The following is a 27,660-nucleotide window of genomic DNA, read 5'->3' as shown; positions in this document are numbered from 1 at the left end:
GCAGGCAATACGCTTGACCTCATCTTTACTAGAGGCTGTTTGCCTACTAATCACACTGCAACCCCACTCCATGTCTCTGATCACTACTTTGTTTACTTTTCTGTCTCTCTTTCCTCCAACCCTACCTACTCAGCCCCTACCCAGATGGTCTCCCTCTCCTCCAACCCTACCTACTCAGCCCCTACCAGATGGTCTCCCTCTCCTCCAACCCTACCTACTCAGCCCCTACCCAGATGGTCTCCCTCTCCTCCAACCCTAACCACTCAGCCCCTACCCAGATGGTCTCCCTCTCCTCCAACCCTACCTACTCAGCCCCTACCCAGATGGTCTCCCTCTCCTCCAACCCTAACCGCTCAGCCCCTACCCAGATAGAGTGTGACGGCACATGACTTCGCCTTCTCTCTCCCACTACTCTCTACTCTTCTATCCTATCATCTCTGTTAAAATCCTTCTTCCTCCTGTCTCCTGATTCTGCCTCACCCTCCTCCCTTTCCGCATCCTATGACTCGCACTGTCCCCTTTCCTCCTGGCCGGCTCGGTCCTCCCGCTCCGTGGCTGAGTGACTCATTGTGAGCTTACAGAACAGGGCTGCAAGCAGCTGAGCGAGGAAAACTAAACTTCAGGAGGACCTATCATCCTTTCACTCACTCTAACTTCTCTTCCTCTGTACCTGCTTCTAAAACCACTTTCTATCACTCTAAATTTCGAGCTTCTGCCTCTAACCCTAGGAAACTATTTCCTTCCTTTATCCTGGGCGTCTCAGTTTCTCCACACTATTGGATTGCATTCTACCTGGCAGGCCGCTCCTACCAGGGGACTTGGAGAGGATCTGTTTCTGCACCAGGTACTCATTACTGGTGTCCCCCAGGGCTTGGATCTAGGCCCTCTTCTCTATATACACCAAGTCACTCGGCTACGTCATATCCTTACATGGTCTCTCCTATCATTGCTTTGAGGATGACAATCAATTACTTTTCTCCTTCCCCCTTCTGACACCCAGGTGGTGACACAGATTTCTGCGTGCATGCCAGATATCTCAGCTTGGACCACCACCCCAAGCTCAACCTCGACAAGATGGTGCTGCTCTTCCTCCCAAGGAAGGCCTGCCCGCTCAAAGACCTTTACATTACGGTTGACAACTCCATGGTGTCCCCCTCCCAGAGTACAAAGAACCTTGGCGTAACCCTGGAGAACACCCTGTCGTTCTCTGCAAACATCAAACAGTGACTAGTATCCACAGAGTAGGACCCTACCTCACAGAGGAAAAGGTGCAGGTTCTAATACAGGCACTCCCATCTGCACTACTGCAACTGTTGGTTGGGCTCCTTGCTTGTGCCATCAAACCCCTGCAAGTTACCCAGAACGCTGCAGCCCGCCTGGTGTTAAACCTTCCCATGTAAAATGTACACCTTAAATGATTTCTTAGTGCATATAATGCAAGAGACACTCTTATCAATGGGAGACTATCCAGACAGCACACCTGATAGCCCCCAAGCTGCTTCTGTCAAACACACACACACACACACTCACAACACACACACACACATATTCACACACCCACATATTCACACACCCACACATATTCACCCCCCCACCACACACACACACACACACACACACACACACACACACACACACACACACACACACACACACACACACACAGTCTTGTATAACTAACCTTGTGGGGACATACAATTCAGTCCCATTCAAAATCCTATTTTCCCTTACCCTGAATTTACCTCCTAACCTTAAATCTAACCCTAACAAAAATACACAAAACAGACATTGAATATCCCGTTGAGCATGGTGAAGTTATTAATTACACTTTGGATGGTGTATCAATACACCCAGTCACTACAAAGATAGAGGTGTCCTTCCTAACTCAGTTCCTGGAGAGGAAGGTCCATGGTCCAGGCCAATGGTGACTTTAAAACAGATACAGAGTTTAATGGCGGTGATAGAACAGTGAGGATGGATCAACAACATTGTAGTTACTCCACAATACTAACCTAAATGACAGAGTGAAAAGAAGGAAGCCTGTACAGAACACAAATATTCCAAAACATGCATCCTGTTTGCAATAAGGCACTCAAATAAAACTGCAAAAATATGTGGCATAGAAATTAACTTTAAGTGTTATATTTGGGTCGAAAACAACACAACAAGTCACTGAGTATCACTTAATATTTTCAAGCATGGTGGTGGCTGCATCTTGTTATGAGTATGCTTGCCATCGTCATGGACTAGGGAGTTTTTTAGGATAAAAATACACAGTATAGAGCTAAGCACAGGCAAAATCCTAGAGTAAAAACTTGTTCAGTCTGCTTTCCAACAGACACTGGGGGACAAAACCTTAACCTAAAACACAAGGCCAAAATATACACTGGAGTTGCTTACCAAGATGACATTGAATGTTCCTGAGTGGCCTGGTTACATTTTTTACTTAAATCGGCTTGAAAATCTATTGCAAGACTTGAAAATAGCTGTCTAGCAATGATCAACAACCAACTTGACAGAATAAGAATAATGTGCAAATATTGTACAATCCAAGCAAAGCTCTCAGAGACTTACCCTGAAAGACTCACAGCTGTAATCAAGGTGATTCTAACATGTATTGACTCATTTACTTATGTACATTTGCAAAAATTCAGAAAAACCTGTTTTCACTTTTCATTATGGGGTATTGAGTGTAGATAGCTGAAAAAAATATATTGAATCCATTTTGAATTCAGGCTGTAACATATCAAAATGTGGAATAAGTCAAGGGTTATGAATACTTTCGGAAGACACTGTATCCATTGAGCTCTCTTCTAACAGGGACTAATTTGAGTGTCCTAAGGGAAGTTGGAGATGATCCTGAGATGATGATGTTATTGACACTAAACTCAGAGAGAGTTTTATATGAGGGGGGAGTATAAACTAACCTCACACATAAATCAAAAATACTTATCTGGCAGCCTCATATCTAAATGACTGTAAGTTGGCAAAGATGGAGATGGAGTGGTGGAGGAATGGAGGTGAGAAGAGAGAGGGGATTTCTTTGATGATGATCAGACCACAAGTAGCTGCCTCTGAGGATGATATGTGTATTACTGTCAGCTCAGACAAAGAGAGAGGAGAAGAACCTAGCACATACCAAATCAATGTCTAATCACATCTTTCAGCTGTGTGTGTGTGTGTGTGTGTGTGTGTGTGTGTGTGTGTGTGTGTGTGTGTGTGTGTGTGTGTGTGTGTGTGTGTGTGTGTGTGTGTGTGTGTGTGTGTGTGTGAGAGAGTACTAACCTGGTCCATTGGGGCTCTGTGGTTGGCGTGGGGTGGCCCTCTTGCAGGGGTCCGGTGGTGTGGGTGAGCAGGGTGTGCCTGGTGAGCCGGGTGTACCCCCGGGTGGGGGTGGTGAGGATGGTGAGGATGATGAGGGTGTAGATGTTCTTCATCATAGTTGTCTGCTATGAGCTTCATCCTACTCTGGGTCTGGAGGAGAACATTTACAATTTATAGTGTGTTTTGCATTTCTCAAACTCAAAACCCTTTCCATGGAATGGGAGAAACTCATTCTACCCATTCCTCCACCAATATGCAGCTACCCGTTCCTCCACCAATATGCAGCTACCCGTTCCTCCACCAATATGCAGCTACCCGTTCCTCCACCAATATGCAGCTACCCGTTCCTCCACCAATATGCAGCTACCCGTTCCTCCACCAATATGCAGCTACCCGTTCCACCACCAATATGCATCTAACCGTTCCTCCATCAATATGCAGCTACCCGTTCCTCCATCAATATGCAGCTACCTGTTCCTCCACCAATATGCAGCTACCCGTTCCTCCATCAATATGCAGCTACCCGTTCCTCCACCAATATGCAGCTACCCGTTCCTCCACCAATATGCAACTACCCATTCCTCCACCAATATGCAGCTACCCGTTCCTCCATCAATATGTAGCTACCCGTTCCTCCACCAATATGCAGCTACCCGTTCCTCCACCAATATGCGGCTACCCGTTCCTCCATCAATATGCAGCTACCCGTTCCTCCACCAATATGCAGCTACCCGTTCCTCCACCAATATGCAGCTACCCGTTCCTCCACTAATATGAGGCTACCCGTTCCTCCATCAATATGCAGCTACCCGTTCCTCCATCAATATGCAGCTACCCGTTCCTCCACCAATATGCAGCTACCCGTTCCTCCACCAATATGCAGCTACCCGTTCCTCCACTAATATGCAGCTACCCGTTCCTCCACCAATATGCAGCTACCCGTTCCTCCACCAATATGCAGCTACCCGTTCCTCCACCAATATGCAGCTACCCGTTCCTCCACTAATATGCAGCTACCCGTTCCTCCACCAATATGCAGCTACCCGTTCCTCCACCAATATGCAGCTACCCGTTCCTCCATCAATATGCAGCTACCCGTTCCTCCACCAATATTCAGCACCTGGATGATTCACAGCAGATAAACTGTGCTATAATTCTCACCTCACATTGGCTATAACACTGCAAAAGTGATACACTCGTACCTGTATACGGTTGAAAATGGCAGATTTGGTCACTAATAAGCACCTAAATTTGAACGTAGTGGCTGTACAGTAATGCTATACATGACGTCAGAGCTCAGGCTTTGTGCTTCACAGTGCTATGGGGGTTTTATACTGACTGACGTTCTGAACTTGAGCACCATCCCTCCTGGTAACGGGGAAACTTTTGCAAAAAAAAAAGATCAGAATGAGGTAAATGCTGTAAATTAAATGACTTGATGTATTTTGAAAGATGAGATAAATACCACTTTTGTGTTTGAAATCAAGCCAAAAACCCATGATTTCAAATGTGCACTTCACATTTCCAAATCATAAAACTCATGTCCTATACAGTGTTATGATCACTATGTTTGATGTACAGTTACAAGATGACATGGCATCATACCCTGGGTTGTTCTGAACAGAATGAGTCTATGTTAGGCTATTGTGAAGAAAACACATACCTGAATGCACTCATGACTCCTTTTTATGCGCACCAAAATGACTCTCTCTTTCTCTGAATTGCCTTGTGAAAGCCTAACACTTTATGATCATATTTTATAACTTAGTGAGTTATGTTGGTAATAGAACAGGCTTTCAAATTTTCTCCACATGACCCAGATTGGGATTTATAATGGATGGTTTTTGGATTCTGTAAACAGTAATTGTGATGGTAGGGATGCAGGTTTGTGTTCCAAATGAAACCACTACAAGTGTGCTTGTTCTAGTTCCTCAACGACTCAACTAGGAGAGCCCAAAGTACCTAAGAGTTGAAGATCCATGTAGGCCAATTCCCTCGAGTGTAAAGGGTTAAATTCACTTTGTGAATGTCATTTATTTTGGTTTTGGTGTGACCCTTGCTCAAAAACCAATTTCCCTCTGAAATGATAAAGATTGATTCACGTTGACTGAAATTACTTTGAAATTGTTTACTGTCCGCCCGGGAAAAATAAACTTTGAGTTCACAGAGTTAGAAATGATTGGCTGTTTGTGTGGGATTGGGGGAATAAATGTGTTGAAAGCAGCCGAAGACTGAAAAAGCAGGGCGCTAACGAACAACCTTTGACAGGTCATCAATTGGGCAAGGCATAGTTACTAATGAAACTATGGTAATTCTGTCAGACGTCATCCATATTTCAGAATTCAGATGAAGACTTCATTGGATTATATCAGTGCCGTGACAGAGTGGTTAGTGATGTGTTGTTCCTCAGCATAGCTGCAGGCTGGGAGGCTTATGGGTGATGAATCACACTCCTTTACTCCACTAATGATTCAAATTACACTGAAATATGCAGAGCGAGAGAGAGAGACAGAGACAGAGAGAGACAAGAGAGAGAGAGAGAGAGAGAGACAGAGAGACAGAGAGACAGAGAGAGACAGAGAGAGAGACAGAGAGACAGAGAGAGACAGAGACAGAGAGACAGAGAGAGAGACAGAGAGAGAGAGAGACAGAGAGAGAGACAAGAGAGAGAGACAGAGAGAGAGACAGAGAGACAGAGAGAGAGACAGAGAGAGAGACAGAGAGAGAAAGACAGAGAGACAGAGAGACAGAGAGACAGAGAGAGACAGAGAGACAGAGAGACAGAGAGAGACAGAGAGACAGAGAGACAGAGAGACAGAGAGAGACAGAGAGACAGAGAGAGAGAGAGAGAGAGAGAGAGGCTCTGGTATAAGTTAGAGGAGGTTGTGGTCTGCTAGACACCAGAGTTAGAGGAGGTGTAGACTGGGAGGTGAGTGACACTGGTCCTTACTGAGAGATTAGAGAGGAGTTGACTAGATGGTGAGTAACAGGTAGTTAGGAAGGATAGGGAACAGACAGTCACATACACACCTTTGGAAGGGTCTGGCTGGGTCAGACACTAGTGGTTAGTTGTATTAGCAGGTGTGATAATGTGGGGTAAGATAAGGTGAGATAAGGTGAGGTGAGATAAGGCTCAGTTGTGAGGTGAGCTCAGTTGTCCTGAGTCTGCACAACTCTGTCAGGACCTAGGATCAAGGGAGACATTCAAGTGTTTTAGTACTATATCTCTTGAAACAATGATGAAAATAATCATGGCCTCTAAACCTTCAAGCTGCATACTGGACCCTATTCCAACTAAACTACTGAAAGAGCTGCTTCCTGTGCTGGGCCTTCCTATGTTGAACATAATAAATGGCTCTCTATCCACCGGATGTGTACCAAACTCACTAAAAGTGGCAGTAATAAAGCCTCTCTTGAAAAAGCCAAACCTTGACCCAGAAAATATAAAAAAGTATCGGCCTAAATCGAATTTCCCATTCCTCTCAAAAATTTTAGAAAAAGCTGTTGCGCAGCAACTCACTGCCTTCCTGAAGACAAACAATGTACACGAAATGCTTGTCTGGTTTTAGACCCCATCATGGCACTGAGACTGCACTTGTGAAGGTGGTAAATGACCTTTTAATGGCGTCAGACTGAGGCTCTGCATCTGTCCTCGTGCTCCTAAACCTTTGTGCTGCTTTTGATACCAACGATCACCACATTATTTTGGAGAGATTGGAAACACAAATTGGTCTACACGGACAAGTTCTGGCCTGGTTTAGATCTTATCTGTCGGAAAGATATCAGTTTGTCTCTGTGAATGGTTTGTCCTCTGACAAATCAACTGTACATTTCGGTGTTCCTCAAGGTTCCATTTTAGGACCACTATTGTTTTCACAATATATTTTACCTCTTGGGGATGTCATTCGAAAACATAATGTTAACTTTCACTGCTATGCAGATGACACACAGCTGTACATTTCAATGAAACATGGTGAAGCCCCAAAATTGCCCTCGCTGGAAGCCTGTGTTTCAGACATAAGGAAGTGGATGGCTGCAAACTTTCTACTTTTAAACTCAAAACAGAGATGCTTGTTCTAGGTCCCAAGAAACAAAGAGATCTTCAATTAATCTTGATGGTTGTACAGTCGTCTCAAATAAAACTGTGAAGGACCTCGGCGTTACTCTGGACCCCGATCTCTCTTTTGACAAACATATCAAGATTGTTTCAAGGACAGCTTATTTCCATCTACGTAACATTGCAAAGATCAGACATTTTCTGTCCAAAATTGATGCAGAAAGATTAATCTATGCTTTTTTTACTTCTAGGTTAGACTACTGCAATGCTCTACTTTCCGGCTACCCGGATAAAGCACTGAATAAACTTCAGTTAGTGCTAAATACGGCTGCTAGAATCCTGACTAGAACCAACATTTTTTATCATGTTACTCCAGTGCTAGCCTCCCTACACTGGCTTCCTGCTAAGGCAAGGGCTGATTTCAAGGTTTTACTGCTAACCTACAAAGCATTACATGGGCTTGCTCCTACCTATCTTTCAGATTTGGTCCTGCCGTACATACCTACACGTACGCTATGGTCACATGACGCAGGCCTCCTAATTGTCCCTAGAATTTCTAAGCAAACAGCTGGAGGCAGGGCTTTCTCCTAGAGAGCTCCATTTTTATGGAATGGTCTGCCTACCCATGTGACAGACGCAGACTCAGTCTCAACCTTTAAGTCTTTATTGAAGACTCATCTCTTCAGTCGGTCCTATGATGGAGTGTAGTCTGGCCCAGGAGTGTGAAGGTGAACGGAAAGGCACTGGAGCAACGAACCGCCCTTGCTGTCTCTGCCTAGGCGGTTCCCCTCTCTCCACTGGGATTCTCTGCCTCTAACCCTATTACAGGGGCCGAGTCACTGGCTTACTGGTGCTCTTCCATGCCGTCCCTAGGAGGGGTGCGTCACTTGAGTGGGTTGAGTCACTGACGTGGTCTTCCTGTCTGGGTTGGCGCCCCCCCTTGGGTTGTGCCGTGTCGGAGATCTTTGTGGGCTATACTCGGCCTTGTGTCAGGATGGTAAGTTGGTGGCTGAAGATATCCCTCTAGTGGTGTGGGGGCTGTGCTTTGGCAAAGTGGGTGGGGTTATATCCTGCCTGTTTGGCCATGTCTGGGGGTATCATCGGATGGGGCCACAGTGTCTCCTGACCCCTCCTGTCTCAGCCTCCAGGATTTATGCTGCAGTAGTTTATGTGTCGGGGGCTAGTGTCAGTCTGTTATATCTGGAGTATTTCTCCAGTGTCCTGTGTGAATTTAAGTATGCTCTCTCTAATTCTCTCTTTCTTTCTTTATTTCTCTCTCTCGGGGGACCTGAGCCCTAGGACCATGCCTCAGGACTACCTGGCATGATGACTCCTTGCTGTCCCCAGTCCACCTGGCCGTGCTGCTGCTCCAGTTTCAACTGTTCTGCCTGCGGCTATGGAACCCTGACCTGTTCACCGGACGTGCTACCTGTCCCAGACCTGCTGTTTTCAACTCTCTAAAGACAGCAGGAGCGGTAGAGATACTCTCAATGATCGGCTATGAAAAGCCGACTGACATTTACTCCTGAGGTGCTGACCTGCTGCACCCTCGACAACCACTGTGATTATTATTATTTGACCATGCTGGTCATTTATGAACATTTGAACATCTTGGCCATGTTCTGTTATAATCTCCACCCGGCACAGCCAGAAGAAGACTGGCCACCCCTCATAGCCTGGTTCCTCTCTAGGTTTCGTCCTAGGTTCTGGCCTTTGTAGGGAGTTTTTCCTAGCCACCGTGCTTCTACACCTGCATTGCTTGCTGTTTGGGTTTTTAGGCTGGGTTTCTGTACAGCACTTTGAGATATCAGTTGATGTAAGAAGGGCTTTATAAATACATCTGATATGATTTGAGATAAGGTGGGGTAAGGTAAGATAATATGAGTTAACGGTGGGGGTAAGGTGAGAATGTGGGGTAAGGTGAGATACGGTGCGGTAAGGTGAGGTGGTTGGGATAAGGTGAGGTGGGGTAAGGTTGGGTAAGGTAAGGTGAGGTGAGGTAAGGTAAGGTAAGGTAGGGTAAGGTGAGGTAAGTGAGATAAGGTGGGGCAAGGTGAGGTCAGGTGAGGTAAGGTGGGGTAAGGTGGAGTAAGGTGAGGTAAAGTGAGATACGGTAGGGCAAGGTGAGGTCAGGTGAGGTGAGTTGGGGTAAAGTGAGGTGAGAAGGTGGGGTAAGGAGAGGTGGGGTACGGTGAGATAAGGTGGGGTAAGGTGAGATAAGGTGAGGTGGGGTAAGGTGAGATGGGGTAAGGTGAGATAAGGTGGGGTCAGGTGAGGTTAGGTGATATAAGGTGGAGTAAGGTGAGAAAAGGTGGGATAAGGGAATGTATTTCTTTATTTTATTAGGATCTATTTTATTCCTCATTTGGACTAATCTTCCAATAGTCCTTAAACGTTATAATACAATCACATTTTCAAATATAGCACACTGTTACAAACAACAGACATAATCCACTAACATCTTGACCAGATAATGATGGATGGAAAGATGGATGGGTTCCTTCATCTGCCATAGTCCTGCACAACCTTCAATTTATTACATTTAAATGGTTCAAAACTATTGTTTGAATGTATATATTGAAAGGTTTCTGGTTAGCTCAGATAAATTATTCAATTTCTTTATTGCTCTGAATAAACATTTTATATTGCCTATTTCTCTTTTCTGTCTGGATAACACATAGATGATGGACAATCTATTCCTAGTATTGACTGAATGTCTGTCTCTTAGCAACTGAATACTCTTGTGAATGGAGTTTGGCCGTTTTAAATGGTGTACATTGTGAAATAAAAGAAGCATGTTTTTTTCAATGATCTTGTTGATTGATGACCACCCAAGAGCATTGACCATGACTACAACAGAAGAACCATATCTCCACCTTAAAACATCCTTGCTGCTTTGTTCTGTTCAATCTGCAGCCTTCTAATTTGACTTGTTGATGCATGTCCCCAGACCACAGAACAGTAGTTCATCTGACTCCCAGTTAATGCTTGGGTTGTTTGCTTAAGAATATTTCCCGGGAGACATCCTTCTGATCATGCTTTTTTAAATAGATGAGTAAGATGAGTTATTTGAGTCGACCATGATAAGCAGTTGTCTAGCTGCAGCCCAAGCAGTTTGGTATCTGCCACTTCCTCAATTTGTACTGCCTGCATGCTTAATGGCATCCCATGCTGTGTTGGCCTTTTCCTGGCGGTTTTCTTGGCATTCAAAATAAGTTTGTTCCGGCAAACCCACTCCCTAATATTTCCCAGATCTACTTGTAGAGCTTACTGTACCTGTTGAACCGATTGTCTTGCTGTATAAATTGTAGTATAATCTGCAAATACAGTAGCTTGAGTTTCAGATAAGGAAGGTCGTTGGTATACAGTACCAATCAAAAGTTTGAACACACCTACTCATTGAAGGGTTTTTCTTTATTTTACTATTTTCAACATTGTAGAATAATAGTGAAGACATCAAAACTATGAAATAACACATATGGAATCATGTCGTAACCAAAAAAGTGTTAAATCAAAATATATTTTAGATTCTTCAAAGTAACCATTGTCATGACGTGGCCCTTTCTGGGTGTAGACCGTGGCTTCCCCCTCTCTCCTACACCCAGGTTCTGTTGTCTCAGGTCGTAAATTCCTGGCAGAGACGCTCTTCCCCTTTTCATGCAGACAGAGAGACCACAGAGTGAACAAAGGATTTCACGTGGCCGAACTCCTAAATCCCCAAAATGGGAAAAACCTCACGAAGCACAGGAAACACATATAACTATATCTTGGAATGTGTACATTTCTCAATTATGGTGTTTGTATCTAATTCTTGTATAAAATGAATGAGTAAAGATGAAACTATTTGTGAAATGATGTAATGTGATGTTAACCTTTAATTTTGAGAGAATTGTATTCCCTGTAAAGTTTAACTAGTCAGTGGCCACGCCCCCGTGAGCACAGACATGATCTGGTGTCATGGAACCGCCCTCTTCTACTGTTACGAATAAAAGCCCCTCCTAAGAAAATCCTCTTCAGACTAATCAAACCCACAGTGTGAGCTGTGATTGCGAATAGTTAAGACCACAAAAACCTCAGTGTAAGCTAAGGTTGCGATGGTTGTTGAATTCCTAACCATACCACGTGGAGCATTGGCTACACGGCTGGAAATGGTTAAACTCTGAGACTATCGATCCCTACAGAATAAGAGCAAATCTTAGATACTAATTACTAGTCTGCAGCTAGAAATGATGTAAACCTGGGATGTGAATACCGACAACCACTGAAACATCTATTCTATGAAAACATTTCAGAATGGTACTCTGAAGTACCTATTTAACCACAAAATACTTTGATCTTCAGGGAAAGAGAGAGAGAGACTCGGATTAACTCTCCAGCAGACAGACCGGATTCCAAAGAAGACAACAATGACATACACCATAAATATGTACTTGCAATTATTCTCGAATGAGTGTATATTATTATAGACTGCGTAATAAATGCATTTTGTCTTTCCCACTCTTTCTCAGTCCACACCCCCTTCCCTTTGTCCACCAAGCAGTCATAACAGTTTAGCCCACTAGGGAATCTTCCCTGTCATTGTTAGTAACCAATATCTACTGTTTGTTTGTTTATGCATTTCTGTGATTATTTAGTTAGTTAGTAAATAAATGATTAAGCCAATTGGTGTATGGATGATTTATAGTAAAGGCTGGGTTCGTGCAGATAACCAACAATTTACGACGTTCAAATGAGACTGACATGAGGTAAAGAATAATTAATTCATAGATGAAGACTAATTGATCAGATATTAAAATATTGGAAGAGTTATATTTGGAAAATTATAACTTTGTAATCTGAAGATTTTCCTTGGTGCCCCGACTTCCTAGTTAATTAAATGTACATGATTATTTTAATCACGTAATAATAATTACAGAGAATTGATTTGATAAAATTACAGTCTTCATCTTTAATGATGCCAAAGACACGACACTACCCTTTGCCCAGCTTTACACATTCTTGGCATTCTCTCACCTGGAATGCTTTTCCAACAGTCTTGAAGGAGTTCCCACATATGCTGAGCACTTGTTAGCGGCTTTTCCTACACTCTGCGGTCCAACTCATCCCAAACCATCTCAATTGGGTTGAGGGCGGGTGATTGTGAAAACCTGGTAATCTGATGTAGCACTCAATCACTCTCCTTCTTCGTCTAAATACATAGCCTGTAAGTGTGTTTTGTGTCATTGTCCTGTTGAAAAACAAATGATAGTCCCACTAAGTGCAAACCAGATGGGATGGCGTTTCGCTGCATAATGCTGTGGTAGCCATGCTGGTAAAGTGTGCCTTGAATTCTAAATAAATCACTGAGAGTGTCACCAGAAAAGCACCCCCACACCATCACACCACCTCCTCCATGCCTCAAGGCGGTGACCCGATCCTGTAGGTTCATGCTCTACAACATTCGCAGAGTACGACCCTGCCTCACACAGGAAGCGGCGCAGGTCCTAATCCAGGCACTTGTCATCTCCTGTCTGGATTACTGCAACTCGCTGTTGGCTGGGCTCCATGCCTGTGCCATTAAACCCCTACAACTCATTCAGAACGCCGCAGCCCGTCTGGTGTTCAACCTTCCCAAGTTCTCTCACGTCACCCCGCTCCTCCGCTCTCTCCACTGGCTTCCAGTTGAAGCTCGCATCCGCTACAAGACCATGGTGCTTGCCTACGGAGCTGTGAGGGGAACGGCACCTCCGTACCTTCAGGCTCTGATCAGGCCCTACACCCAAACGAGGGCACTGCGTTCATCCACCTCTGGCCTGCTGGCCCCCCTACCTCTGCGGAAGCACAGTTCCCGCTCAGCCCAGTAAAAACTGTTCGCTGCTCTGGCACCCCTATGGTGGAACAAGCTCCCTCACGACGCCAGGACAGCGGAGTCAATCACCACCTTCCGGAGACACCTGAAACCCCACCTCTTTAAGGAATACCTAGGATAGGATAAAGTAATCCTTCTAACCCCCCCCCACAAAAGATTTAGATGCACTATTGTAAAGTGGTTGTTCCACTGGATATCATAAGGTGAATGCACCAATTTGTAAGTCGCTCTGGATAAGAGCGTCTGCTAAATGACTTAAATGTAAATGTCATGGTGGGAACCACACATGAGGAGATCATCAATTTGTCTACTCTGCGTCTCACAAAGACACAGCGGTTGGAATCAACAAACTCAAATTTGGACTCATCAGACCAAAGGACAGATTTCCACCGGTCTAATGTCCATTGATTGTGCATCTTGGCCCAAGCAAGTCTCTTCTTATTATTAGTGTCCTTTAGTAGTGGTTTCTTTGCAGCAATTAGAGTTGCAAAGAAAAAACCATATCTCAGACTGGTCAATAAAAATTAAAGATTAAGATGGGCAAAATAACACAGACACTGGAGATAGGAACTCTGCCTAGAAGGCCAGCATCCCGGAGTCGCCTCTTCACTGTTGACGTTGCGACTGGTGTTGTGCGGGTACTATTTCATGAAGCTGCCAGTTGAGGTCTTGTGAGACGTCTGTTTCTCAAACTAGACACTCAAATGTACTTGTCCTCTTGCTCAGTTGTGCACCGGGGCCTCCCACTCCTCTTTCTATTCTGGTTAGAGACAGTTTGCACTGCTCTGTGAAGGGAGTAGTACACAGCGTTGTACGAGATCTTCAGTTTTTTGGCAATTCTTCGCATGGAATAGCCTTCAGAATAATAGCCTTCAGAATAAACTGACGAGTTTCAGAAGAAACTTCTTTGTTTCTGGCCATTTTGAGCAAGTAATCGAACCCACAAATGCTGATTCCCCAGATACTCAACTAGTCTAAAGAAAGACAGTTTTATTGCTTCTTTAATCAGCTCAAACAGTTTTCAGCTGTGCTAACATAATTGCAAAAGGGTTTTCTAATGACAAATTAGCCTTTTAAAATGATAAACTTGGATTAGCTAACACAACCTGCCATTGGAACACAGGAGTGATGGTTGCTGATAATGGGCCTCTGTACGCCTATGTAGATATTCCATAAAAAATCTGCAGTTTCCAGCTACAATAGTCATTTACATCATTAACAATGTCTACACTATTTCTGATCAATTTGACGTTATTTTAATGGACAAAAATGTGTTGCTTTTCTTTAAAAAACAAGGACATTTCTAAGTGACCCCAAACTTTTGAAGGGTAGTATATCTCTCATCATTGAATAGTTCAATCTTTCCAATGTATTCTGAAGCATCCAGTGTGTTTGCAGGCAGAGTGTAAAAAACAAAACAAAACTATGGAGGTACAGTGCCTTCAGATACTATTCAGACCCCGTGACTTTTTCCACAATTTGTTATGTTACAGCCTTACTCTAAAATTGATTTAAATATAATAATCCATCTAAACACAATACCCCATAATGACAAAGCAAAAACAGAATTTTATAAATGTTTGCTAATTTATTAAAAATGTATTAAAATCTGAAATGTCACATGTACATTCTCCCCAGTCTGAGGTCCTGAGCACTCTGAAGCAGGTTTTCATCAAGGATCTCTACGTATTTTGCTCTGCTCATCTTTCCCTCTATCCTGACTAGTCTCCCAGTCCCTGCTGCTGAAAAACATCCCCAGAGCATGATGCTGCCACCACAATGTTTCACCATATGGGATGGTGCCAGGTTTCCCCTTGAAGTGACGCTTGGCATTCAGGCCAAAGAGTTCAATCTTTATTTCATCAGACCATCTTAGAGTCTTTAGGTGGCTTTTGGCAAACTCCAATCGGGCTGTCATGAGCCTTTTACTGAGGAGTGGCTTCAGTCTGGCCACTCTACCATAAAGGCCTGATTGGTGGAATGCTGCAGAGATGGTTGTCTCCCATCTCCACAGAGAAACTCTGGAGCTCTGTCAGAGTGACCATCGGGTTCTTGGTCACCTCCCTGAGCCAAGGCCCTTCTCCCCCGATTGCTCAGTTTGGCCGGGCGGCCAGCTGTAGGAAGAGTCTTGGTGGTTCCAAACTTCTTCCATTTAAGAATGATGGAGGCCACTGTGTTCTGGGGACCTTCAATGCTGCAGACATGTTTTTGTACCCTTCCCCAGATCTGTGCCTCGACACAATGCTGTCTTGGAGCTCTACAGACAATTCCTTTCGACCTCATGGCTTGGTTTTTGCTCTGACATGCACTGTCAACTGTGGGACCTTATATAGACAGGTGTGTGCCATTCCAAATCATGTTCATTCACTAGAATTTACCACAGGTGGACTCCAATCAAGTTGAAGAAACATCTCAAGGAGAACAATGGAAACAGGATGCACCTGAGCTCAATTTCGAGTCTCTAAAAACCTGTTTTCGCTTTGTCATTATGGGGTAATTTGTGTAGATTGCTGAGGATTTTTTTTTATTTAATCAATTTTAGAATAAGGCTGTAACGTAACAAAATGTGGAAAAAGTCAAGGGTTCCGAATACTTTCCGAAGGCACTGGCCGTAGGTAGATACACCCAATATAAAACTTTAATTAAATCAATTCTGTACTCCTGCCTGTTTTATTGAACTATTTGCTGCAAACAGATCGGACTACAGGAAGTCAGTGGAGTGACATCTGACGGGGAAGAGTAGTCCTTTATGGAGTAGTTTATGTTCTTCAGGTGAGACGGGGCCGGAATGGAGGTGAGCTGATACTATCGTTTATGGAGAGGAAACAGGTGATATGCCTTATTCCTAATTGACCTCTAGCCTCTTCCCCATAAGCTCAACCCGGCCTATCAGAGGGCAAGGTGGAACTATTGTCCTTTTGCGAACACTGACTATAATAATTTCAGATGTACAAGAGCCTAAATGTAGCTATGGAAAATATGTGGGATATGGTATAGTGAAATAAAGATACTTCAGCGTTCTGTGAAGTCACCTGATCTAATTATAGCCATATAGGGATTTCCATCTGATCTAATTGTAGCCATATAGGGATTTCCAGCTGATCTAATTGTATCCATATAGGGATTTCCATCTGATCTAATTGTAGCCATATAGGGATTTCCATCTGATCTAATTGTAGCCATATAGGGATTTCCAGCTGATCTAATTGTATCCATATAGGGATTTCCATCTGATCTAATTGTAGCCATATAGGGATTTCCAGCTGATCTAATTGTAGCCATATAGGGATTTCCAGCTGATCTAATTGTATCCATATAGGGATTTCCAGCTGATCTAATTGTATCCATATAGGGATTTCCAGCTGATCTAATTGTATCCATATAGGGATTTCCAGCTGATCTAATTGTATCCATATAGGGATTTCCAGCTGATCTAATTGTATCCATATAGGGATTTCCAGCTGATCTAATTGTAGCCATATAGGGATTTCCAGCTGATCTAATTGTATCCATATAGGGATTTCCAGCTGATCTAATTGTAGCCATATAGGGATTTCCAGCTGATCTAATTGTATCCATATAGGGATTTCCAGCTGATCTAATTGTAGCCATATAGGGATTTCCAGCTGATCTAATTGTAGCCATATAGGGATTTCCAGCTGATCTAATTGTATCCATATAGGGATTTCCAGCTGATCTAATTGTAGCCATATAGGGATTTCCAGCTGATCTAATTGTAGCCATATTAGGTAGTGTACGGAGCTGTAAGTTAGGCCAGCAACAATGTTTATCCCAGCATGCATGTGTGGCTGTGTGTGTGTGGCTGTGTGTGTGGCTGTGTGTGTGGGACTGTGAGCATGTGTATGTGTAACCAAGGCATCATTATGAAATCACTCCAGTGTGTGAAAGTGACTATGCTCTGTGCAGCCAGGTTGTCATAGCGTTGACACACCTTGGAGAATTCTAATCCATCTTCCCAGCAGGGCAATGGGTGTGTGTGTGTGTGTGTCTGTGAGCATTGGCACATATTTAAGAATTACAAATCCATCTTTCTAAGGCTTCAAAGAGCATCTGACCAATGGCTATCCATCATTGGGAAAGAATTCCCATTCCCAGACACATTTATCCCTCTCCTCTCCTCAGTTGGAGAAACCAGCCTGTCGAGGTGTGTGTGCGCGCGTGTGTGGCTGAGGCGCAACCTTTCAAAGCCTAACTTCAGCACACACAGGGGAAGCCAGACAAGTCACCACTATCTGTAAATCTATATGCTGTCCCCGGATCATGTTCCCCTTTGAGACTCTGACTCCCATAATTCCCTGGCATTTCCTGGTCAGCTTCCTGGTCAGCTTCAGGGGCTGAGGAAGGAGACTCTGATAAGTGTGTCAATTGGTCAAAATAGGGAGAACGGTTTATGTGTGAAAGAGTCGATGTTCTTGAAAAATGCTTAACAACAGTTTTCATATAGAACATGTAAAGTGCCTCATTTAATGCTGGGAGACAATTTGCCTTTAAATGTCTTCTACTTGTCAAGACGGGGAATAGTAATATATTTGAACACATTTCTGAAGTTTCTGGACTAATTGGTTCACTATTCCATAACAGCCAACCAGTGTGTTGTTTTCTATCCCAATCATCCAATGTATGTGTAGATTTGTGTGTGTATGTTAAATTGACTGTGTGTGTGTGTCACATCGCCAGGTGGACTCGTAACCATGAGTTACCGAACGGGAAAACATGACGCATCCTAGGCGATAAACAGATAATGGGCCTTCCCTGAAATTCCTCTGACAGACCGCACCCCCCAGGAACTGTTTACTGTTTACGAGCACACACACACACTAGATGCATCTGTTGACTTTTTAAACCGGAACATTTCCCAGAAGCCTCTTTGACTCAGTAGGTAGTGTGTCTCTGTCCTGTTGTTAGCTCGTTAGCGTTAGCATCCAGGGTAGCAGAGGTACTGACATGGTCCGACATGGTCGTAATGACCCACATATCTTAATTTATCTCCCAGAGGTCATACATTACAGTAAAGCACAGAGGTACAGGATTGTTGCTCTGTGTGTGTGTGTGTGCGTGTGTGTGTGTGTAGGGGTGTGTGTGTAGGGGTGTGTGTGTGTGTGCTCTGTGTGTGTGTGTGTGTGTGTGTGTGTGTGTGTGTGTGTGTGTGTGTGTGTGTGTGTGTGTGTGTGTGTGTGTGTGTGTGTGTGTGTGTGTGTGTGTGTGTGTGTGTGTGTGTGTGTGTTGCTCTGTGTGTGTGTTGCTCTGTGTGTGTGTGTGTGTGTGTGTGCTCTGTGTGTGTGTGTGTGTGTGTGTGTGTGTGTGTGTGTGTGTGTGTGTGGGTGTGTGTGTGTTGCTCTGTGTGTATGTGTTCACTGGTATTTACTGGCAGAAGGGTACATTTTAGGATGCAGTAAGGTGGTCTGAGTTGGTTCTAATAACCTCCATTAATCACCCAGAGGACAGGAGTGTCAGGCTCACCTCTCAGACCCAGAGAGTGAGTGTGTGTGTGTGTGTGTGTGTGTGTGTGTGTGTGTGTGTGTGTGTGTGTGTGTGTGTGTGTGTGTGTGTGTGTGTGTGTGTGTGTGTGTGTGTGTGTGTGTGTGTGTAAGGGTGTGTGTGTGTGTAGGGGTGTGTGTGTGTAGGGGTGTGTGTGTGTGTGTGTGTGTGTAGGGGGTGTGGTGTGTGTGTAGGGGTGTGTGTGTGTAGGGTGTGTGTGTGTGTGTGTGTGTGTGTGTGTGTGTGTGTGTGTGTGTGTGTGTGTGTGTGTGTGTGTGTGTGTGTGTGTGTGTGTGTGTGTAGGGGTGTGTGTGTGTGGGGGGGGGTCATCGTCTGTACCTGTTGTTTGAGCTGGTGCATGAGCCTGTCCTTCTCTCTCTTCAGTGACATCACCTCATCCTGTGATTTCTTACGTTTAGAGGAGGACAGTTCCAGTAAAGCTATGTTAGCATCCTTCTCACTGATCGCAGCTAGAAGAGCCTGCTGCCTGGGAGAGGAGGGAGAGGGGGATGACAGGGACAGAAAGAGAGGAAGACGGTTAGGAAGACATTGGTTGTTTCTCAAAATGCAGACTACCGTGCTCAAGAGTATACTACCATGCTCAGATCATACTACCGTGCTCAGAGTATACTACCGCGCTCAGAGTATACTACAGTGCTCAGATCATACTACCATGCTCAGATCATACTACCGTGCTCAGATCATACTACCATGCTCAGAGCATACTACAATGCTCAGAGCATACTACCGTGCTCAGATCATACTACCGTGCTCAGAGCATACTACCGTGCTCAGAGCATACTACCGTGCTCAGAGTATACTGCCGTGCTCAGATCATACTACCGTGCTCAGAGTATACTACCGTGCTCAGAGCATACTACCGTGCTCAGAGCATACTGCCATGCTGAGAGTATACTACCGTGCTCAGAGTATACTACAGTGCTCAGAGCATACTACAGTGCTCAGATCATACTACCGTGCTGAGAGCATACTACCGTGCTCAGAGTATACTACAGTGCTCAGATCATACTACAGTGCTCAGATCATACTACCGTGCTCAGATCATACTACCGTGCTCAGAGTATACTACCGTGCTCAGAGTATACTACCGTGCTCAGAGTATACTACAGTGCTCAGATCATACTACCATGCTCAGATCATGCTACCGTGCTCAGATCATACTACCATGCTCAGAGTATACTACAGTGCTCAGATCATACTACCGTGCTCAGATCATACTACCGTGCACATATCATACTACCGTGCTCAGAGTATACTACCATGCTCAGAGCATACTACCGTGCTCAGAGTATACTACCGTGCTCAGATCATACTACCGTGCTCAGAGTATACTACCATGCTCAGAGTATACTACCGTGCTCAGATCATACTACCGTGCTCAGAGTATACTACAGTGCTCAGATCATACGACCGTGCTCAGAGTATACTACCGTGCTCAGAGTATACTACCGTGCTCAGAGTATACGACCATGCTCAGAGTATACTACCATGCTCAGAGTATACTACCGTGCTCAGAGTATACTGCCGTGCTCAGAGTATACTACCGTGCTCAGAATATACTACCGTGCTCAGAGCATACTACCGTGCTCAGATCATACTACCATGCTCAGAGTATACTACCGTGCTCAGAGTATACTACAGTGCTCAGATCATACTACAGTGCTCAGATCATACTACCATGCTCAGATCATACTACCGTGCTCAGAGTATACTACCGTGCTCAGAGTATACTTCCGTGCTCAGAGCATACTACCGTGCTCAGAGTATACTACCGTGCTCAGAGTATACTACCGTGCTCAGATCATACTATCGTGCTCAGATCATACTACCGTGCTCAGATCATACAACCGTGCTCAGAGTATACTACCGTGCTCAGAGTATACTACCGTGCTCAGAGTATACTACCGTGCTCAGATCATACTACCGTGCTCAGAGTATACTACCGTGCTCAGAGTATACTACAGTGCTCAGATCATACTACCATGCTCAGATCATACTACCGTGCTCAGATCATACTACCATGCTCAGAGTATACTACAGTGCTCAGATCATACTACCGTGCTCAGATCATACTACCGTGCTCAGATCATACTACCGTGTTCAGAGCATACTACCATGCTCAGAGTATACTACCGTGCTCAGATCATACTACCGTGCTCAGATCATACTACCGTGCTCAGAGTATACTACCGTGCTCAGAGTATACTACCGTGTTCAGAGCATACTACCATGCTCAGAGTATACTACCGTGCTCAGATCATACTACCGTGCTCAGAGCATACTACCGTGCTCAGAGTGTACTACCGTGCTCAGATCATACTACCGTGCTCAGATCATACTACCGTGCTCAGAGTATACTACCGTGCTCAGAGTATACTACCGTGCTCAGAATATACTACCGTGCTCAGAGCATACTACCGTGCTCAGATCATACTACCGTGCTGAGAGTATACTACCGTGCTCAGAGTATACTACAGTGCTCAGATCATACTACAGTGCTCAGATCATACTACCGTGCTCAGATCATACTACCGTGCTCAGAGTATACTACCGTGCTCAGAGTATACTACCGTGCTCAGAGTATACTACCGTGCTCAGATCATACTACCGTGCTCAGAGTATACTACCGTGCTCAGAGTATACTACCGTGCTCAGAGTATACTACAGTGCTCAGATCATACTACCGTGCTCAGATCATGCTACCGTGCTCAGATCATACTACCATGCTCAGAGTATACTACAGTGCTCAGATCATACTACCGTGCTCAGATCATACTACCGTGCTCAGATCATACTACCGTGCTCAGAGTATACTACCGTGCTCAGAGCATACTACCGTGCTCAGAGTATACTACCGTGCTCAGATCATACTACCGTGCTCAGAGTATACTACCATGCTCAGAGTATACTACCGTGCTCAGATCATACTACCGTGCTCAGAGTATACTACAGTGCTCAGATCATACTACCGTGCTCAGAGTATACTACCGTGCTCAGAGTATACTACCGTGCTCAGAGTATACTACCATGCTCAGAGTATACTACCATGCTCAGAGTACACTACCGTGCTCAGAGTATACTACCGTGCTCAGATCATACTCCCGTGCTCAGATCATACTACCGTGTTCAGAGCATACTACCATGCTCAGAGTATACTACCGTGCTCAGATCATACTACCGTGCTCAGAGCATACTACCGTGCTCAGAGTGTACTACCGTGCTCAGATCATACTACAGTGCTCAGATCATACTACCGTGCTCAGAGTATACTACCGTGCTCAGAGCATACTACCGTGCTCAGATCATACTACCGTGCTGAGAGTATACTACCGTGCTCAGAGTATACTACAGTGCTCAGATCATACTACAGTGCTCAGATCATACTACCGTGCTCAGATCATACTACCGTGCTCAGAGTATACTACCGTGCTCAGAGTATACTACCGTGCTCAGAGTATACTACCGTGCTCAGATCATACTACCGTGCTCAGAGTATACTACCGTGCTCAGAGTATACTACCGTGCTCAGAGTATACTACAGTGCTCAGATCATACTACCATGCTCAGATCATGCTACCGTGCTCAGATCATACTACCGTGCTCATATCATACTACCGTGCTCAGAGTATACTACCGTGCTCAGAGCATACTACCGTGCTCAGAGTATACTACCGTGCTCAGATCATACTACCGTGCTCAGAGTATACTACCATGCTCAGAGTATACTACCGTGCTCAGATCATACTACCGTGCTCAGAGTATACTACAGTGCTCAGATCATACTACCGTGCTCAGAGTATACTACCGTGCTCAGATCATACTACCGTGCTCAGAGTATACTACCGTGCTCAGATCATACTACCGTGCTCAGAGCATACTACCATGCTCAGAGTATACTACCATGCTCAGATCATACTACCGTGCTCAGAGTATACTACCGTGCTCAGAGTATACTACCGTGCTCAGAGTATACTGCCGTGCTCAGAGTATACTACCGTGCTCAGAATATACTACCGTGCTCAGAGCATACTACCGTGCTCAGATCATACTACCGTGCTGAGAGTATACTACCGTGCTCAGAGTATACTACAGTGCTCAGATCATACTACAGTGCTCAGATCATACTACCGTGCTCAGATCATACTACCGTGCTCAGAGTATACTACCGTGCTCAGAGTATACTACCGTGCTCAGAGTATACTACCGTGCTCAGATCATACTACCGTGCTCAGAGTATACTACCGTGCTCAGAGTATACTACCGTGCTCAGAGTATACTACAGTGCTCAGATCATACTACCATGCTCAGATCATGCTACCGTGCTCAGATCATACTACCATGCTCAGAGTATACTACCGTGCTCAGATCATACTACCGTGCTCAGATCATACTACCGTGCTCATATCATACTACCGTGCTCAGAGTATAGTACCGTGCTCAGAGCATACTACCGTGCTCAGAGTATACTACCGTGCTCAGATCATACTACCGTGCTCAGAGTATACTACCATGCCCAGAGTATACTACCGTGCTCAGATCATACTACCGTGCTCAGAGTATACTACAGTGCTCAGATCATATGACCGTGCTCAGAGTATACTACCGTGCTCAGAGTATACTACCGTGCTCAGAGTATACTACCATGCTCAGAGTATACTACCATGCTCAGAGTATACTACCGTGCTCAGAGTATACTGCCGTGCTCAGAGTATACTACCGTGCTCAGAATATACTACCGTGCTCAGAGCATACTACCGTGCTCAGATCATACTACCGTGCTCAGAGTATACTACCGTGCTCAGAGTATACTACAGTGCTCAGAGCATACTACAGTGCTCAGAGCATACTACCGTGCTCAGAGTATACTACCGTGCTCAGAGTATACTACCGTGCTCAGATCATACTATCGTGCTCAGATCATACTACCGTGCTCAGATCATACAACCGTGCTCAGATTATACTACCGTGCTCAGATCATACTATCGTGCTCAGATCATACTACCGTGCTCAGATCATACAACCGTGCTCAGAGTATAATACCGTTCTCAGAGTATACTACTGTGCTCAGATCATACTACCGTGCTCAGAGCATACTACCGTGCTCAGAGTATACTACCGTGCTCAGAGTATACTACCGTGCTCAGAGTATACTACCGTGCTCAGAGTATACTACCGTGCTCAGAGTATACTACCGTGCTCAGATCATACTACCGTGCTCAGATCATACTACCGTGCTCAGAGTATACTACCGTGCTCAGAGTATACTACAGTGCTCAGATCATACTACCATGCTCAGATCATACTACCGTGCTCAGATCATACTACCATGCTCAGAGTATACTACAGTGCTCAGATCATACTACCGTGCTCAGATCATACTACCGTGCTCAGATCATACTACCGTGTTCAGAGCATACTACCGTGCTCAGAGTATACTACCGTGCTCAGATCATACTACCGTGCTCAGATCATACTACCGTGTTCAGAGCATACTACCATGCTCAGAGTATACTACCGTGCTCAGATCATACTACCGTGCTCAGAGCATACTACCGTGCTCAGAGTGTACTACCGTGCTCAGATCATACTACCGTGCTCAGATCATACTACCGTGCTCAGAGTATACTACCGTGCTCAGAGTATACTACCGTGCTCAGATCTTACTACCATGCTCAGATCATACTACCGTGCTCAGAGTATACTACCGTGCTCAGAGTATACTACAGTGCTCAGATCATACTACCATGCTCAGATCATACTACCGTGCTCAGATCATACTACCCTGCTCAGAGTATACTACAGTGCTCAGATCATACTACCGTGCTCAGATCATACTACCGTGTTCAGATCATACTACCGTGCTCAGAGCATACTACCGTGCTCAGAGTATACTACCGTGCTCAGATCATACTACCGTGCTCAGAGTATACTACCGTGCTGAGAGTATACTTCCGTGCTCAGAGCATACTACCGTGCTCAGAGTATACTACCGTGCTCAGATCATACTATCGTGCTCAGATCATACTACCGTGCTCAGATCATACAACCGTGCTCAGAGTATACTACCGTGCTCAGATCATACTATCGTGCTCAGATCATACTACCGTGCTCAGATCATACAACCGTGCTCAGAGTATACTACCGTGCTCAGAGTATACTACTGTGCTCAGATCATACTACCGTGCTCAGAGCATACTACCATGCTCAGAGTATAATACCGTGCTCAGAGTATACTACCGTGCTCAGAGTATACTATCGTGCTCAGAGAATACTACCGTGCTCAGATCATACTACCGTGCTCAGATCATACTACCGTGCTCAGAGTATACTACCGTGCTCAGAGTATACTACAGTGCTCAGATCATACTACCATGCTCAGATCATACTACCGTGCTCAGATCATACTACCATGCTCAGAGTATACTACAGTGCTCAGATCATACTACCGTGCTCAGATCATACTACCGTGCTCAGATCATACTACCGTGTTCAGAGTATACTACCATGCTCAGAGTATACTACCGTGCTCAGATCATACTACCGTGCTCAGATCATACTACCGTGTTCAGAGCATACTACCATGCTCAGAGTATACTACCGTGCTCAGATCATACTACCGTGCTCAGAGCATACTACCGTGCTCAGAGTGTACTACCGTGCTCAGATCATACTACCGTGCTCAGATCATACTACCGTGCTCAGAGTATACTACCGTGCTCAGAGTATACTACCGTGCTCAGATCATACTACCATGCTCAGATCATACTACCGTGCTCAGAGTATACTACCTTTCTCAGAGTATACTACAGTGCTCAGATCATACTACCATGCTCAGATCATACTACCGTGCTCAGATCATACTACCATGCTCAGAGTATACTACAGTGCTCAGATCATACTACCGTGCTCAGATCATACTACCGTGCTCAGATCATACTACCGTGCTCAGAGTATACTACCATGCTCAGAGTATACTACAGTGCTCAGATCATACTACAGTGCTCAGATCATACTACCGTGCTCAGATCATACTACCGTGCTCAGAGTATACTACCGTGCTCAGAGTATACTACCGTGCTCAGAGTATACTACCGTGCTCAGATCATACTACCGTGCTCAGAGTATACTACCGTGCTCAGAGTATACTACCGTGCTCAGAGTATACTACAGTGCTCAGATCATACTACCATGCTCAGATCATGCTACCGTGCTCAGATCATACTACCATGCTCAGAGTATACTACAGTGCTCAGATCATACTACCGTGCTCAGAGCATACTACCGTGCTCATATCATACTACCGTGCTCAGAGTATACTACCGTGCTCAGAGCATACTACCGTGCTCAGAGTATACTACCGTGCTCAGATCATACTACCGTGCTCAGAGTATACTACCGTGCTCAGAGTATACTACCGTGCTCAGATCATACTACCGTGCTCAGAGTATACTACCGTGCTCAGATCATACTACCGTGCTCAGAGTATACTACCGTGCTCAGAGTATACTACCGTGCTCAGAGTATACTACCATGCTCAGAGTATACTACCATGCTCAGAGTACACTACCGTGCTCAGAGTATACTACCGTGCTCAGATCATACTCCCGTGCTCAGATCATACTACCGTGTTCAGAGCATACTACCATGCTCAGAGTATACTACCGTGCTCAGATCATACTACCGTGCTCAGAGCATACTACCGTGCTCAGAGTGTACTACCGTGCTCAGATCATACTACAGTGCTCAGATCATACTACCGTGCTCAGAGTATACTACTGTGCTCAGAGCATACTACCGTGCTCAGATCATACTACCGTGCTGAGAGTATACTACCGTGCTCAGAGTATACTACAGTGCTCAGATCATACTACAGTGCTCAGATCATACTACCGTGCTCAGATCATACTACCGTGCTCAGAGTATACTACCGTGCTCAGAGTATACTACCGTGCTCAGAGTATACTACCGTGCTCAGATCATACTACCGTGCTCAGAGTATACTACCGTGCTCAGAGTATACTACCGTGCTCAGAGTATACTACAGTGCACAGATCATACTACCATGCTCAGATCATGCTACCGTGCTCAGATCATACTACCGTGCTCATATCATACTACCGTGCTCAGAGTATACTACCGTGCTCAGAGCATACTACCGTGCTCAGAGTATACTACCGTGCTCAGATCAAACTACCGTGCTCAGAGTATACTACCATGCTCAGAGTATACTACCGTGCTCAGATCATACTACCGTGCTCAGAGTATACTACAGTGCTCAGATCATACTACCGTGCTCAGAGTATACTACCGTGCTCAGATCATACTACCGTGCTCAGAGTATACTACCGTGCTCAGATCATACTACCGTGCTCAGAGCATACTACCATGCTCAGAGTATACTACCGTGCTCAGATCATACTACCGTGCTCAGAGTATACTACCGTGCTCAGAGTATACTACCGTGCTCAGAGTATACTGCCATGCTCAGAGTATACTACCGTGCTCAGAATATACTACCGTGCTCAGAGCATACTACCGTGCTCAGATCATACTACCGTGCTGAGAGTATACTACCGTGCTCAGAGTATACTACAGTGCTCAGATCATACTACAGTGCTCAGATCATACTACCGTGCTCAGATCATACTACCGTGCTCAGAGTATACTACCGTGCTCAGAGTATACTACCGTGCTCAGAGTATACTACCGTGCTCAGATCATACTACCGTGCTCAGAGTATACTACCGTGCTCAGAGTATACTACCGTGCTCAGAGTATACTACAGTGCTCAGATCATACTACCGTGCTCAGATCATGCTACCGTGCTCAGATCATACTACCATGCTCAGAGTATACTACAGTGCTCAGATCATACTACCGTGCTCAGATCATACTACCGTGCTCATATCAT

General features: G+C 44.9%; 1 protein-coding gene across 2 annotated transcripts in view; it reads right to left on the bottom strand.

Annotated features, from left to right (window-relative positions):
• The window catches only part of LOC106566523 (ERC protein 2), a 448,684-nt gene that overhangs the window by 88,082 nt on the left and 332,942 nt on the right, over window positions 1–27,660 (bottom strand). For both annotated transcript variants that reach the window (XM_045692987.1, XM_045692988.1), the window contains 2 exons: window positions 19,068–19,215; window positions 3,286–3,474 (listed from right to left, as the gene is read on the bottom strand). In XM_045692987.1, the coding sequence (XP_045548943.1) occupies window positions 3,286–3,474; window positions 19,068–19,215 (337 nt within the window). The remainder of the gene's footprint in view (window positions 1–3,285; window positions 3,475–19,067; window positions 19,216–27,660) is intronic.

The sequence above is a fragment of the Salmo salar genome, chromosome ssa13, assembly GCF_905237065.1.
Source record: "Salmo salar chromosome ssa13, Ssal_v3.1, whole genome shotgun sequence".
Lineage (NCBI taxonomy): Eukaryota > Metazoa > Chordata > Actinopteri > Salmoniformes > Salmonidae > Salmo > Salmo salar.
Note: the sequence above shows the minus strand (reverse complement) of the source record. Positions and strands in the feature narration are given on the sequence as shown.